The sequence below is a fragment of the Pipistrellus hanaki genome, assembly GCF_964339955.1.
Source record: "Pipistrellus hanaki genome assembly, chromosome: 3".
NCBI lineage: Eukaryota > Metazoa > Chordata > Mammalia > Chiroptera > Vespertilionidae > Pipistrellus > Pipistrellus hanaki.
The window spans coordinates 95,364,242-95,379,507 of NC_140505.1; the positions used below are offsets into that span (position 1 = coordinate 95,364,242).

The window sequence follows — 15,266 nt, forward strand, 5'->3', positions numbered from 1 at the left end:
CAGTTTGGCTCAGTGGATAGAGCTCAGCCTGCAGACCAAAGGGTCCTGGGTTCGATTCAGATCAAGGACATGCACCTTGATTGCAGACTCCTCTCCAGCCCGGGCCCTGGTCAGGGCTTGTGCAGGAGGCAACAAATGAATGTGTTTCTCTCACATCAGTGTTTCTTTCCCACTCTCCCTAAAAATCAATGGAAAAAGTATCCTTGGATGAGGATTAATAAAATGAATAAATAAATTAAAAATAGAGTGATGAAGGGAGTGGATCTAGAGATCCGGAAGCATGGAACAGAATGAGGAATCTCAGAGGAAAGGCGGGATCGGGGGTAGGGTAAGTGGGAGGGAGGTCATCAACCAAAGACCTTGTATGTATATATGTATAACGCATGGAAACAGACAGTAGGGTGGTGAAGGCCTGGGGTGAAGAGTGGGGGCAAGCTAGAGGGGGTTAATGGGGGTTAAAGGGGACATGTAATACTTTCAACAATAAAGAATTACTTTAAAAAATTAATTTAAAAAATTGTATTTAATATCAGCTCTGCCATTAATTGTATAATCTCAGATAGTTCCCTGAGCCTCTTAGGATCAGTTTTCTCATCCATAGCTCTTTCTTCTATGACAAATATTGCCTTGTTTATAACAAAATAAGCTACATTGATAAGCTAATCCTGTTATTGCTGAAGCATTAAGAGTATGGGGTATTGGTATTTGAGTTAACAGGCAGACCAAAATATTCTATATAATAAAAGCCCAAGTGGCGTCACGCCTTCGTGCGACGTCACAAGGTGGCTGTCACATGGTGGTGTCCACATGCACAACGAAGGTGGGACCCACCAGCTGCTCTTCAAAGAGGAGGCTGGTCCCGGCATGTCATCCACCTCGTGCAGAAAAAGCGGGTCCTGGTGTAGGAGGTGGGTGGCTGCAGGGGAGGGCAGTTATGGGCAATCAGGGTGGTAGGGCAGGGTAGTTGTATGTGATCAGGCCAGCAGGGGAATGGTTAGAGGGCAATCAGGCCAGCCGGGGAAGGCAGTTGTGGGTGATCAGGTTGGCAGGGGAGGGCAGTTGTGGGCAATCAGGTTGGCAGGGGAGGGCATTTGGGGGTGATCAGGCTGGCAGAAGAGGGCCTTTGGGGGCAATCAGGCCCTGGCAGGGGAGGGTAGTTATGGGCAATCAGGCCAGCAGGGGAGCAGTTAGGCATTAATCAGGCCGGCAGAGAAGTGGTTAGGGGGAAATCGGGCAGGCAGGCAAATGAGTAGTTAGGAGCCAGCAGTCCCGGATTGTGAGAGGGATGTCTGACTTCCGGTTAGCGGCAGTTGGACATCCCCTCATCCAGTTTGGAGAGGGTGCAGGCTGGGCTGAGTGACACCCCTCCCGTGAATGAATGCACTGAGCCTTTATATATAAAAGCCTAAGCAACTGTTACTAGTCAACCTGTTGCTATGATGCACACTGACCACCAGGGGGCAGATGCTCAGTGCAGGAGCTGCCCCTTGTTGGTCAGTACATTCCCACAGCCAACCTCCCATGGCCAGCCAACCTCCCGCGGTTCCCCCCTTACTCCTGCTTCTCACCATCAGGCCCTGATTGACCTGGCCTTGATTGGGGCTGGGTGAGATGTCTCCAATTGGCCCTGATCACTGGCCTGAACTAGGGACCCCACCCGTGCATAAATTCGTGCACCAGGCTTCTAGTGTAAATACAAAAGGTTAAAATTCCAGTCATGATTCCGTAAGCCTTTCAAGCAAAACCATGTACGTAAGTAAAAATTGAGTAAGAGTATTGTTAAAATACAAAACGTGATCAAGAGCAAGTCTCAAATCATTTTGAGTTTTTTTTGTTTGTTTGTTTGTTTTTAATAAATTTTTATTGTTCATATTATTACAAATGTTCCTTTTTCCCCCCCCTCACCATTGCTCTCCTCCACCAGGTTTCCACCCCACCCTCTGCCCTTTCCCCACTCCCCATTGTCCTCATCCATAGGTGCACAGTTTATGTTCAGTCTCTTCCCACGCCCCCCTCTCCCCTTTTCCCCAAGAATCATCAGTTCACTCCCCTTCCATACCTCTGATTCTATTATATTCAACAGTTACTATTGTTCATCAGATTTTTTTTTTTTAATTTCCTTGGTTTTTAGATTCACTTGTTGATAGTTACGTATTTGTTGTTCATAATTTTTATCTTTGTTTACTTTCTCTTCTGAAAGAACCCCCTTCAGCAATTCATATAATTCTGGTTTGGTGGTGATGAACTCCTTTAGCTTTTTTTTATTAGTGAAGCTCTTTATCTGACCTTCGATTCTGAGTGATAGCTTTGCTGGATAGATTATCTTTGGCTGTAGGTTCTTACTATTCATCACCTTGAATATTTCTTGCCATTCCCCTCTGGCCTGCATGGTTTCTGTTGAGAAGTCAGCTGACAATCGTATAGGTGCTCCTTTATATGTAACTACCTTCTTTGCTCTTGCTTCTTTTAATATTCTCTCTTTGTCTTTTGCTCTTGGAATTTTAATTATGAGGTGTCTTGGTGTGGTCCTCTTTGGATTCCTTTTGTTTGGAGTTCTGTGCGCTTCCTGGACTTGTAAGTCTAATTCTTTCACCAGGTGGGGGAAGTTTTCTGTCACTATTTCTTTCAGTATGTTTTCAATATCTTGCTCTCTCTCATCTTCTGGGACCCCATAATTCTGATGTTGGTTCGCTTGAAGTTGTCCCAGAGGTTTCTTACATTATTTTCAATTTTCTGGATTCTCTTGTCTTCTTGCTTCTGTGGAGGAGTGTCTTCTGGCTCTTTATGTTCCAAATCTTTGACTTGATTCTTGTGATCTTCCCTTTTGTTTTTAGGACTCTGTAAAATATGTTTTATTTCAGACAATGTATTCTTTATTTCTTTTTGTTCCCTTATCATTTCTTGATGATCTCTTTTCATATCCTCATAGGTCTTATCCATCTTTTCTAGGAAATTCTTGAAAAACCTTATAAGCGTAGATTTGGACTCTATATCCAGACGCTTTTTGTCCTCCATTTCTTTTGTTTGTGATTTATTTTGTTGTCGGATTTCGTAGTTACAGATGGGACGGGGTTTCAGGGTGGAGCCTGCAGCTTTGGCTTCCGTCAGCCCCGCCCTATGCGGGTCCTTCAGTGCTCACTGCCGGCGCCTCTGAGAGAAAGGTGCCCTCGATTTCCGCCTGCTGCCAAACAGTCTATGTGCTCTCCCCCAATGAGCCCGGTATTGGGGTTCAGTTCAGTTTGAAGTGGAGTTGGAGGTGGCGTTCAGAGCAGTCTGGAGCCCCAGTCTCCTTCCGGCCAGGGCAATCCCGCGGCACAGCGGACCGTCCCTTCTCTGCGCGCCGTGTGCGCGCCGCAGGGACCTCCTTTTGCCTTGGCTTCCCCGGGGTCCCGCCGTACAGCCGGGGTCCCGCCTTACAGCCCGGCTCCCTCTGGATGAGCCTGGGTCCCCGGGGTCTGGGGAACTGGGGTTCAGAGTAGTTGGGGGCCTAGCACAGTCGGAGTTTTATCTCCTTTCCGCTAGGGAACGCCCGCCAGGCACTCCGTCTCCCCATCCTCTCTGGCTCCGTCCTCTCCGCGCCGAGTCTCCGTACCTTGGGTTTTTCCAGCTCCTCTGCGCCTCCTTCTGGTTTTCTCCTTGCTTCTCGCTGTAGAATTTCCAGTCAGTCAACCTTCCTGTAGTTCTGGGCAATGTCCGTTTTATATTTTAGTTGTATTTTATTGAAATTGTTGTGTGCGGCTGCGGCTAGGTCTTCACCTGGGCGCAGCCATCTTGGATCCTCAATCTATCCATTTTGAGTTTTAAAAGACTTCTGTGAAATAAAGACTGATAAAAATGTAAAGTTCCTGGTTACATGGAATAGAAGCATAAAACTGGGGTTTCTTGCAATTATGCTAAATGAAATAAGTCTTCTGGGATGACATCAGAAGAGCAACTGAAGTCCTTTTTAGGGAAAATGCTATTTAAGAGATGAACTACAGGCTGATTACACCATGGGAACAAAAATTAAGGAAATGAAAACTAGAAACCACTATATAAAGGAGTCCTTGCTTAAGAAAAAGAGACTATGCTTAGTTTATTCTTCAGACATTTTCCCAAAAATTAAAAATCTCTTGATACCAACTTTTAAACACCAAAATTTTTACTACCTATTTCATTACCCTTTTGTCACTCAGCCCAGCCTGCACCCTCTCCAATCCATAAATATTCTCTGTAAAGAAACAAAGATGCGAAAATATTCAGTTGGATCTTCTTTGCAATCATTGAGAGCAAATATTTTTTAATATATCAAAAGTATATAGTTTTACCATGGAATACTATGCAGCTCTTACCCGTTGAGATAGCATGGAGGGACCTGTATTATGCTAAGGAAAATAAGCCAGTCAGAGAAAGACATCTATCACATGATCTCACTCATCTGGAATCTAATGAACAAAATAAACTGTTGAACAAAATAGATCCAGAGGCATAGAAGCATGGGACAGACTATCAAATCTCAGAGGAAAGGTGGGTGGCTGGGAAGAGATCAACCAAAGAACTTGTGTGCATATATGCATAACCTATGGACACAGTCGATAGGGTGGTGGAGGCTCTGGGCAAGGGGTGGGGGCAGGCTATAAAGGGACAGTAGTGGAAAAATAAGGGGTCAGTAGTGGAAAAAGGGGACATATGTAATACTTTCAACAATAAAGACTAAAAAAAACACCAAAGGGACAAGGTAAAAAAGTATGTAGTTTTGTTAAAATACAATTGATTTAGCTTCTTAAATTTGGAGATAAATTTTGCCTTCATAAAAGAAAATTTTTGTGCTTTTTTTTGTTGTCTTTCTGGATAAAACTTTGTTGTTATTTTTTTTCTGAGCATGATAGTTAATATTTTGGGGATTAAAAAGAATTAATAGTTTTTTCTACTTTTATAGTTCTACTTGTCCAATTCTGAAAGGGAACATTATGAAAAAGAATTCAGCCAAGAACGACAACAAGAAATTTTGAGAAGAACAGCGAAGGACTTACCTATCCATACCACCTCAGGCTCAAGGAGTAAGAAAAACAAATTTTAAGATTTTCTATCAATGAATTTTAAAAAATATGGTCATACCTGCCAAGATTTATTTGCATGATTTGACTATTAAATGGATATTGCAATTCCTCAAATAACATAGGCAGGAACAAGATTTTTCTAATGTTCTGTGTCTTCTGTGATATTTTAGATATTGATATGTACATATATTGATACAGATTTTTTTAATAGGCTCCCTTTAATATGAGTTTCTTTTTCTCTACATCTTTTTTTTCAACTTCACCTTTATGACTAAAAGTTTCAATTATGATTATTAGTAAACTATCATTTGGAAATTCTGGTTTGAATTTGAATATTATGTGCCATCTCTGTGTAATTAAAAAAAAAAAATCAAGAACATGCTAAATTAGAGTAGAAAGAAGTAAAAGCTAATATTCAGAAAGCCAGAATATGAACTCATATTTGTGTGATCCCAAAGCTGTTGGTATTTCCACTGTCCCAATGACTCCATTGAGAGTTATGTGAGTGCATTAGCAGCTTCCTTTTCTCAGAGACAGAACCTTATGATGGGGTGAAACTATGAGTGGCCAGACTGATTATTTAAATATAGTAAATTGTTTTAAATTATGATGTAACTCATGAATTCATTAAATACTAAATAATAGTAATACCTACCAATTATTCTGTTCTAAGTGCTTTGCTCCTGTAAACTCATTTAAACTTCACAACAATCCTGTGAAGGTTGTTTCTACAGATTAGGAAACTGAGACACAACGAACTTAAATATCTTTTTCAAGGTCATACAGATATATGCAAAAAAAAAAAAAAATGGTTTTAAATTAAAGTCTTTCTCCACTCCAGTGGAAAACAAAAGGCTTTTCCTTGTATAGTTATATACACATTGTGAGTTCAGAAAGTATAAAGTTTGCACAAGAGTTTTGGAGGGGATATTTGACCATGTTTTTTGTGTTTTTGATGCACTTAATGCTGTCCTTCTTACATAATCCTAACATAGAAAAACCCTGGATCTGTCACATCCACAACGACCGGAGGTTCGACCTAAAGCCCGACTGTGTGTGCAGCAGGCTCTGGTGGGTGGGACTTGTGACAGTGGAGAAGGGGACAGGGAAGGTGTGGCCGGCATTCACTCACAACCACACACATGCTCAGACACACACAGCATCCACCAGCTCACAGCCTTTTCTCCCTTTCTTTCCCTCCCTCCTGGGGCTTGCTCTGGCTCTTGTTCTCGCAAACTCTCTCAGAATGAGGAAACAAAACAGATTGGGCCTGAAGAGGCCTGGATATAAGGGAGGGCAGACCGAGGGTGGATCAGCCCCCACTGGCCCTGCCCTCTCCCAGCTGGGGAAGAGGGACACAGAGAGGTAGAAAGGCCTGGAGGACTGCTGAGAAAAACAGAGAGACAGAGACCGTCTCTGAGATCAGGCCTGCAGGGGAGGGCTGTTAGGGATGATCAGGCAGGCAGAGACAGTTGGGGGTGAGGTCCGGCTGGCAGGGGAGAGCAGTTGGGAGCAAGATTAGGCCAGCAGGGGAGGGGAGTTAGGAGCGATCAGGCAGGCAGGCAGAGTTAGTTAGGGGCAATCAGGCAGGCAGGCAGAGGCAGTTAGGGGCAATCAGGCAGGCAGAGAGGTTAGGGGTGATCAGGCAGGCAGACAGAGGTAGTTAGGGGCAATCAGGCAGGCAGAGAGGTTAGGGGCCAACAGGCAGGCAGGCAGATGAGCAGTTAGGAGCCAGCAGTCCCAGATTGAGAGAGGGATTTCTGACTGACTAAACCAGCAGTTGAACATCCCCCAAGGGGTCCCCAATTGGAGAGGATGCAGGCTGGGCTGATGTGACAACCGCCCCACCCTACACCCCCTCCACCCTGCATAAATTTCATGCATCAGGCCACTAGTTTAGTATATTACCGTATGGAATGAAAACATGGATTTTAGGACAAACCCCAACTTTTCTATTACTAGTACAATGAGAATTAGTTAAACTTTCTAAGCCCTAGTTTCCTCATTTTAAAATGAGGATAATATCTGTATCCCTGGGTTAGTGGAAGTATTATATAAGATACATAGATGAGATACACATTTAGTATAGATCTTTGTACATAATGAATTTTCAATATATGATAGCTAATTTAAAATAATCCTTTGTTTAAAAATATTTTTACTGATTTTTAGAGAGAGAAAGGAAAAGAGAGAGAGAGAAACATCGATCAGCTGACTCCCACACATCCCCTACTAGGGATCGAGCCTTTAGGGCATGTGTGCTTACCAGGGATAGAACCTTATGGTGCATCCTTATGGTGCATGGACATTGCCCAGTCAACTGAGCTACATCAGCCAGGGCAATCCTCTCTTATATTTAATTATGAAAGGTCTGGTTAACAATAATTCTTAGTAGTTAATAATAATTCTCTGCAGATCAGATGTATTTAACCCAAAGTCCAAGATTTCAGAGAATTTAGGAAGCCCTGAGATTTTACACAAAATTTCAAGTAGCCTATTCATAACAAGATCATCTGATTTTCAGAGCAGTACATGTACCCCAAAGAGTTAAGAGCCATGATCTTGTTAAGTAAAATCTTGACTCTTTTTAAGAAAATATATTTTTATTGGTTTTTAGAGTGGAAGGGAGAGGGAGAAGGAAAGAGAGAGAAACATCGGTTTGAGAATGAAACATCGTCCCTGCTGAGGATTAAAGCCCACAGCCCATGCATATGCCCTGAGCAGCAATTAAACTGGCAGCCTTTCGGTGCACTGAACAATGCCCAGCCACCTGAACCACACCAGCAAGGGCTAAAATCTTTAGGCTTAAAAAAGCTTTACTGCTTTTCATTATATAAAATGGCTGTCCTCGGATCTGAACAGTAGCCTTCATCTGTTGGATACTACGTCAAGATCAGGTCAAGAACTTTATTAGTAATTGTTTAATCCTCAGAACAGTTCTGAGATGGGTGCACTTGTCCCCATTTTAGAGATGTGAGGCACAGTGAGAGATACCCAGCATCCCAAGTGGCCAGGCCTGGGACATGTGCTTTATCTTCTGACTGTTGGCAGGTCCTGCTCCGGGGAACCATTTTATACTACATTTCTACTCTTAGAATCCCAAATATTGGGGCTTTTTCTTTTTCTTGCTATGGAAGCAATACCTATTCATCTTTTAAGAATAGAGTTACAGAATACATGTTACAGAAAGTCAACCTTCCATAGACCAGAGATCATTGAAAGTATGGAGCTGCCTTCACAGAGGGGAGTTAGGGTGCTGGGCACCAGAGTGGGGTCTTCTCACTGAATTCCTTTGTGCTTTTTCAAGCTGTGTGGATATATTATTATCTATTCAGGAAACAAAACCTGTCTTTCTAAACCTTCTCACCTCCGATCTCAATCCACCTAGCAGTTATCTCTAGTTTTGTTCCACACTGTTTCCCTTGTTAACTCTGCTAGCACAGAGGTAGGGTTTTCCTTCCCCACCTTTTTTTTCCCCCCCTCAAATTTTTACCTTGTAGACTATAAGTCAAAGGCTTTATGTATTGATGTCCCTCTCACCTTGCTGACGTTAAGCCTCTGGCAGCCAATAGTTCTCCCATGGTTTCTAACAGTGTCTCAATAAATAGGTATCAGGAGATGTCTGTGTAGTGACTCTATTTCTGGATGTTCTCTTTCATGGCTCTTTGTACTTTATTCATTTATGTATTTATTTTTATTTACTTATTTATTTTAAATATATTTTATTGATTTTTCACAGAGAGGAAGGGAAAAGAATAGAGAGCTAGAAACATCGATGAGAGAGAAACATCCACCAGTTGCCTCCTGCACACCCCCCACCGGGGATGTGCCCACAACCAATGTACATGCCCTTGACTGGAATCAAACCTGGGACGCTTGAGTCCGTAGACTGACGCTCTATCCACTGAGCCAAACCGGTTTCGGCAATTTATGTATTTATTTTTGTGCACTTTTTAATCTCCCTGGTTTTCTCTCCTTCACTAATTTTTCTCATAGAATTTTACTTTATATTTTATTTAAAATAATATTTATATTATAGTAATAACTGCTTTATTGAGAATTTGCTATGCTCTAAAAGGTTTCATTTTAATGTGTAAACTAGTTCATTATACTTGATATTATTTACATTTACAGAAGAGGCTCTTAGAATGTAAGTTACTGGCCCCAAGTCACCAGCTAGTCAGTGGGCAAACTAATATCAAAACTGATGACAGTTATTAGTTGTCCATTTTCCCAGAGTTATTTATATAAGAAATGAAAGCAAATTTTATAGTCAAATTAACTAAACTTGTATATCCTTCAACACCTTTTAATTCTTAAATGTAGCCATCAGATATTGTGAAAGATGTCAGTTGATTAAACCTGACCGGGCGCATCACTGCTCAGCATGTGACATGTAAGTGTTACCCCTCATTTGCTTTCCTTTAACCCCAACATTGGAAATTGGCAACAGGAGAACAGAAGGGAAAGGAACATTTTATATGCTTTATACTTAGCAAAAACACTTCATCATCCCCCATTATTTGCTACATATGAGGGCTAACATTAATATTTTCTTAAGCTAGAATATACTTTGGTGTAATCTGTAATAGTTCCTGTACTGGTTGATGGAATTTCCTTTCTTTTTTTTTAATCCTCACCCAAGGATATATGTTATTAGAGAGAGGAAGGGAAAGTGAGAGAGAAATATTGATTGGTTGCTTTCCGTACTAGTCCTAACTGGGGATTATACACACAACCTAGGTATGAGTCCTGACCGGGAATCGAACCCATAAACTTTTGGTGTATGGGATGACATTTCAACCAACTGAGCCACCCAGCTAGGGCTGATGGAGTTTTCTTTAAATATATTTTTTGTTTATGCTTAAGATAATATTGATGAACAAGTAAGTAATAGCCCCCTTAAGAATAACTATTTCCTGGCTCTAGCTGTAGCTGGTTTGGCTCAATGGATAGAGTGTCAGCCTGTGGACTGAAGGGTCCCTGGTTCGATTCTGGTCAAGGGCACATGCCTGGGTTGCGGGCTTGATCCCCAGTAACGGGTGTGCAGGAGGCAGCCAATCAATGATTCTCTCTCATCATTGATGTTACTGTCTCTCCCTCTCCTTTCCTCTCTAGAATCAATAATATATATGTTTTATTGAGTTTTTACAGAGAGGAAAGAGAGGGATAGAGAGTCAGAAACATCGATGAAAGAGAAACATCGATCACCTGCCTCCTGCACACGCCCTTACTGGGGATGTGCCTGCAACCAAGGTACATGCCCCTGACCGAAATTGAACCTGGGACCCTTGAGTCCGCAGGCCGACACTCTATGCACTGAACCAAACTGGTCAGGGCAATAAAATATATATTTTTTAAAGTTAAATTAAAAAGGAAAAGAAAACCCATTACCATCAGAGGGCATTATTTGTGTGTGTTTTTTTGTTTTGTTTTTTAAAGAATTACTATTTCCTGGATTAAAATGTCAATTTCTTTTTTTATTATAAATATTGATATTAAAACTTAAGAAGCCACACACACACAAAAAAATATTTCTTTAATTTTCATCTGTAACATTGTTCCCAGAAAAAACTTAAAAGATTTTATTCCTGTGTGCTTGTGAGAAGGTAATGTGTTGGAAGGAAAGATCCCCAGTTTGGGAACCCCAGTTAATTCTTGAACTTAAGTTAGACAAGCTATTTAACCTTCTTGAACTTAAGTTAGACAACCTATTTAAACTTTACTTTATTATTTATTATGTTAATGGAGATGATCTGTGGTCTGATTTTATAAATATACAAGAGGCCTGGTGCATGGATTTGTGGTACCAGTGGGGTCCCTTGGCCTGGCCTGCGGACATCCCCTGAGGGGTCCCAGATTGTGACCCCACTGGTAAACATTCAGGGCTGGGGAAGACTATGGGAGGGCTCCAGGGCATGTCCAGCCCATCTTGCCCAGTCCTGATTGCCTGGACCCCAGCAGCAAGCTAACCTACCGGTTGGAGCGTCTGCCCCCTGGTGATCAGTGTCCATCATAGTTGTTGGTCAAACGGTCGAATGGTCACTTAGGCTTTTATATAGAGAGATAGATTACATATTATGGCGAGGAGGCAAACTTTGGGATTTTTTTTTCTGATTATAAAAATACTAGAGGCCTGGTGTACGAGTTCATGCATGGATGGGGTCCCTTGGCCTGGTTGGCAATTGGGACTGAACAGGGTCACAGGAGGTTGGCTGGGGGGAGGGGCCATGGGAGGTTTCGATCTGGGTCATTAGGGCCAGCCAGCTGGGGAGAGGGGCTGTAGGAGGTTCTGATCGAGGCCATCAGGAGCCAGCTGGCTGTGGGGAGGGACTGCTGGAGGTTGGCCAGCTGCAGGAGGTTAGCTATAAGGGCATACTGACCACCAGGGGGCATCTCCTGCATTGCGCATCTGCCCCCTGGTGGTCAGTGCACATCATAGCGACTGGTCAATCGGTCGTTTGGTCACTTAAGCTTTTATATATATAGATAGTAATGCTTATCTATGGATATAATTTTATAAAATACTAGAGGCCCTGTGCATGAAATTTGTGCATGGGTAGGGTCCCTAGGCCTGGCTGGCGATCAGGGCCAATCTGTGGGACAACTGGTGGCAAAGGAGGCCCCCACTGACACCAGCCTAGCTGGCCTGGGGCTGCCTGCTCACTGGCCATGGCCCCACCGCCATCAGTTGGTGCCTGCAGGCTGGGGTCAGCTCCTGCATTGAGTGTCTGCCCCCTGGTGGTCAGTGCACATCATAGTGGCCGTTCGGTCGATTTGCATATTAGGCTTTTCTTATATAAAATGTGGAAAAGATAACCACATATAAGACCATCAGTGTTAATATTTTAGAAACAAAGTCTTTTTATGACTTGTACATGTTTAAAGCAGGGATTGTCTGTATTTAATTTCATTTCCCTTAGCTGACTTGTGAGTTGGACTAGCTAATGTACCAAGTGCACCATATGTGTGTGTTAAAATGTCTCTTAATGTGGTCCAAGGCAAAAATCTATTACCTTTTACCTATGAAGGTATTGGTGGAAATATCAGAAAATTTCTCTAATCTAATGCTTACTTGGTTAGTTTTTCTAAGCTGTATTTGTAAAGAGAAAAATTTAAGGGAAAAAATTATCAACAATAAGAATTATGTTTATTTGTTTTTTAGATGTATTCTAAAGATGGATCATCACTGTCCTTGGTATGTATAAGCATAGAGGCAGTAATATATAAAGGTGCAGAGGGGGGGAAGGAGAAAAAATTTTTAAGATTAACTTAATTACTTATATACATTAAGCTTGATCTATTTATATACATGTTTATATTAAAAGTTTTCCTTTAGAAATATATTCTGGTATTATTAATCAAGTAATTATATATTAAGAATTAATATTAAATTTCCAAGTTCCTTATAGAATTTATTAAAAACACACATTCACAATTAAGACATTGCTCCCTATTTTCCAAATGATCCATTTCCTAATAATAATGATTAAGTTTTTTTGAAATGTCTTATTTATTATTATGGTTAAAAAACAACAACATAACTCTAACTGGTTTGGCTTAGCTGATAGCATGTCTGCCTGTGTACTGAAGGGTCCAAGGTTTAATTCTGGTCAAGGGCATATACCTTGGTTGCAGGCACATCCCCAGTAAGGGGTGTGCAGGAGGCAGCTGATCGATGTTTCTCATCTGTAAAAAATATGTAAAATATATTGAAAACAACATACAATTTACCATCTTAACCATTTCTAAGTTCAGTTTAGTAATGTAAAGTATGTTCACATTGTCCAACTAGTCTTCAGAACTTTTTCATCTTGCAAAACCTAAAGTCTATACCCGTTAATCAGCTTCTCATTTCCCCGCCCTCAGTCCCTGGCAAACATTCTAGTTTTTGTTTCTGTGAGTTTATAATTTGTCCTATATTACAGTATGACCTTCTTTATTCTTCTAGGGTGAATAACTGTGTGGGATTTTCTAATTACAAATTCTTCCTGCTGTTTTTATTGTATTCCCTATTATATTGCCTGTTTGTGGCTACAACAGTTTTGCAGTACTTTATAAAATTTTGGACGGTAAGTCTTTTTCTATCATAAAACATGTGTAAGACTTTTTAAAATGCTCTATTCATAAATAATTTATTATTTATTACAAGTAGATATACTTTATTTTAATTTTACTAGTTAGAATTTTTAATGGGCAAACAGGGTAATATTTTCCTACAAATATACATATTTATTTTAAATAAATGAATATTAAACAGGATGTAGTGAGCTTCTTTTTAGTGATCCAAGCTGTTTTCAGCCACACTCTTAATAGTGGACATAACAATTTTAGGGAAATAATTGCTTTTATTTGAGTTGATGAGACTTACTACAATTTTATAGTAATAAAACTGATATTCTCAAGCTTAGATAATCACTAATCTCTTTCTAATCTGTATAGACATTAATCCTTTTTCTATCATGACTTTTGATTTTTTTTAATATATTTTATTGATTTTGTACAGAGAGGAAGGGAGAGAGATAAAGTTAGAAACATCGATGAGAGAGAGTCATCGATCAGCTGCCTCTTGCACACCCCCTACTGGGGATATGCCTGCAACCAAGGTACATGCCCTTGACCGGAATCGAACCCGGGACCTTTCAGTCCCCAAGCCGACGCTCTAGCCATTGAGCCAAACCGGTTCGGCGACTTTTGAATTTTTTATCCACATTTTCATTTTATATTTTACTAGAGGCCCAGTGCATGGATTCGTGCACATTGAAAGGAAGTTAATTAGAAGAAATATTTTAGAGGTTTGAGAGGGACCATGGGAGGGCTCCAGAGCATGTCCAACCCATCTTGTCCAGTCCTGATCAGCCAGACCCCAGCAGCAAGCTAACATACCTACCCTGTTTCCCCGAAAATAAGACAGTGTCTTATATTAATTTTTGCTCCCAAAGATGCGCTAGGTCTTATTTTCAGGGGATGTCTTATTTTTCCATGAAGAAGAATACGGTACACATTTATTGTTAAATGAAAATAAAGGAAATTTATTACCTGTATGGTACAGTAGTACGGTAATTGTCAACACAAACCAGACAAACTGAATCCTACAGTATCAAGAATTTACTCATTTTTTCAATGACAATCATGTCATCATCTTCTGGAACATCATCATAACAATCCAATTCCTGAATTTCCTGGTGAATTTCTTGTGACTCCATTTCTTTCAGAATCAGTGGACCAAACCTCTCATGTTTAGCCTTGGGGGGGGGGGCCTTATTTTCGGGGGAATGCCTTATATTTCACTCAGAAGGAAACCTGTAAGTAGGTCTTATTTTCGGAGGATGTCTTATTTTCGGGGAAACACGGTATCAAAGTGTCAGCCCCCTGGTGGTCAGTACATGTCAAGCAACTGGTTGAACAGTCGAATCGTAGGACACTTAGAATATTATATATATATATATATATATATATATATATATATATATATATATATATATATATCCCTGTTTTATTTTTATTAAATCAAAGTTTTACATTTTAAAGCAGTACTTTTTTTAATGACTTTAAGGTGTTGTGTTGTTCGTTTTGTTTTGTTTTTTAATTTAAAAGCAATACTTTGTATTTATGATTCCTGGCTTTAGTTTGTTTGCTATAAATTTCTTCTGGAATTTTTATTGTTTGTGTTTTCACATTTAATCCTTTGATTTTGAAGGGGAGAGTTCTTGTGGTTAAAAAGTACTTTTGGCCCTGGACTGTGTTACTCAATGGTTAGAATGTTGGCCCATGCATCAAATGGTCATGGGTTCGATTTTGGTCAGGGTATGTATCTGAGTTGCAGGTTCAATCCCCAACCTCTTTCTGGGTACTTGCAGGAGCCAACCAGTCAGTGTATCTCACATTGATGTTTCTCTCTTCCCCCTCTCTTTCCCCTCCCTCCCTTCCACTCTCTGCAAAGCAATGGGGAAAATAGCCTCAAGTGAGGATTTTAAAAAAAAATACTTTTGGAATTTATTCTTTCTAAAAACCCTCTGAAGGTGCTTTAAAATATAGGTTTTGTTATTATTCAGATATGTTGAAGCCAACAGATAAGGAAGTAATTACCATTGAAAGGATAGTTTGTCACTCACAGTTCCCAAGGGACAAGGTATGCCATATCATGCTACTCCACACAGAGCCACACAGGAAGCACTGTGGTCATATAATAAGCAGAAGGGGCAAGCCCAGAGCCTTTATTGTGGC

At 40.8% G+C, this 15,266-nt stretch overlaps 1 protein-coding gene across 2 annotated transcripts in view; it reads left to right on the forward strand.

Moving 5' to 3' along the window:
• ZDHHC20 (zDHHC palmitoyltransferase 20) overlaps positions 1-15,266 on the forward strand; it is a 99,181-nt gene that overhangs the window by 39,445 nt on the left and 44,470 nt on the right. For both annotated transcript variants that reach the window (XR_014794604.1, XM_084878611.1), the window contains exons 4-7: positions 4,919-5,039; positions 9,366-9,435; positions 12,205-12,237; positions 12,991-13,111. Coding sequence is in view for 1 of the 2 variants with exons in the window: in XM_084878611.1 (XP_084734737.1) it covers positions 4,919-5,039; positions 9,366-9,435; positions 12,205-12,237; positions 12,991-13,111 (345 nt within the window). In the remaining variant the exon portion in view is untranslated. The remainder of the gene's footprint in view (positions 1-4,918; positions 5,040-9,365; positions 9,436-12,204; positions 12,238-12,990; positions 13,112-15,266) is intronic.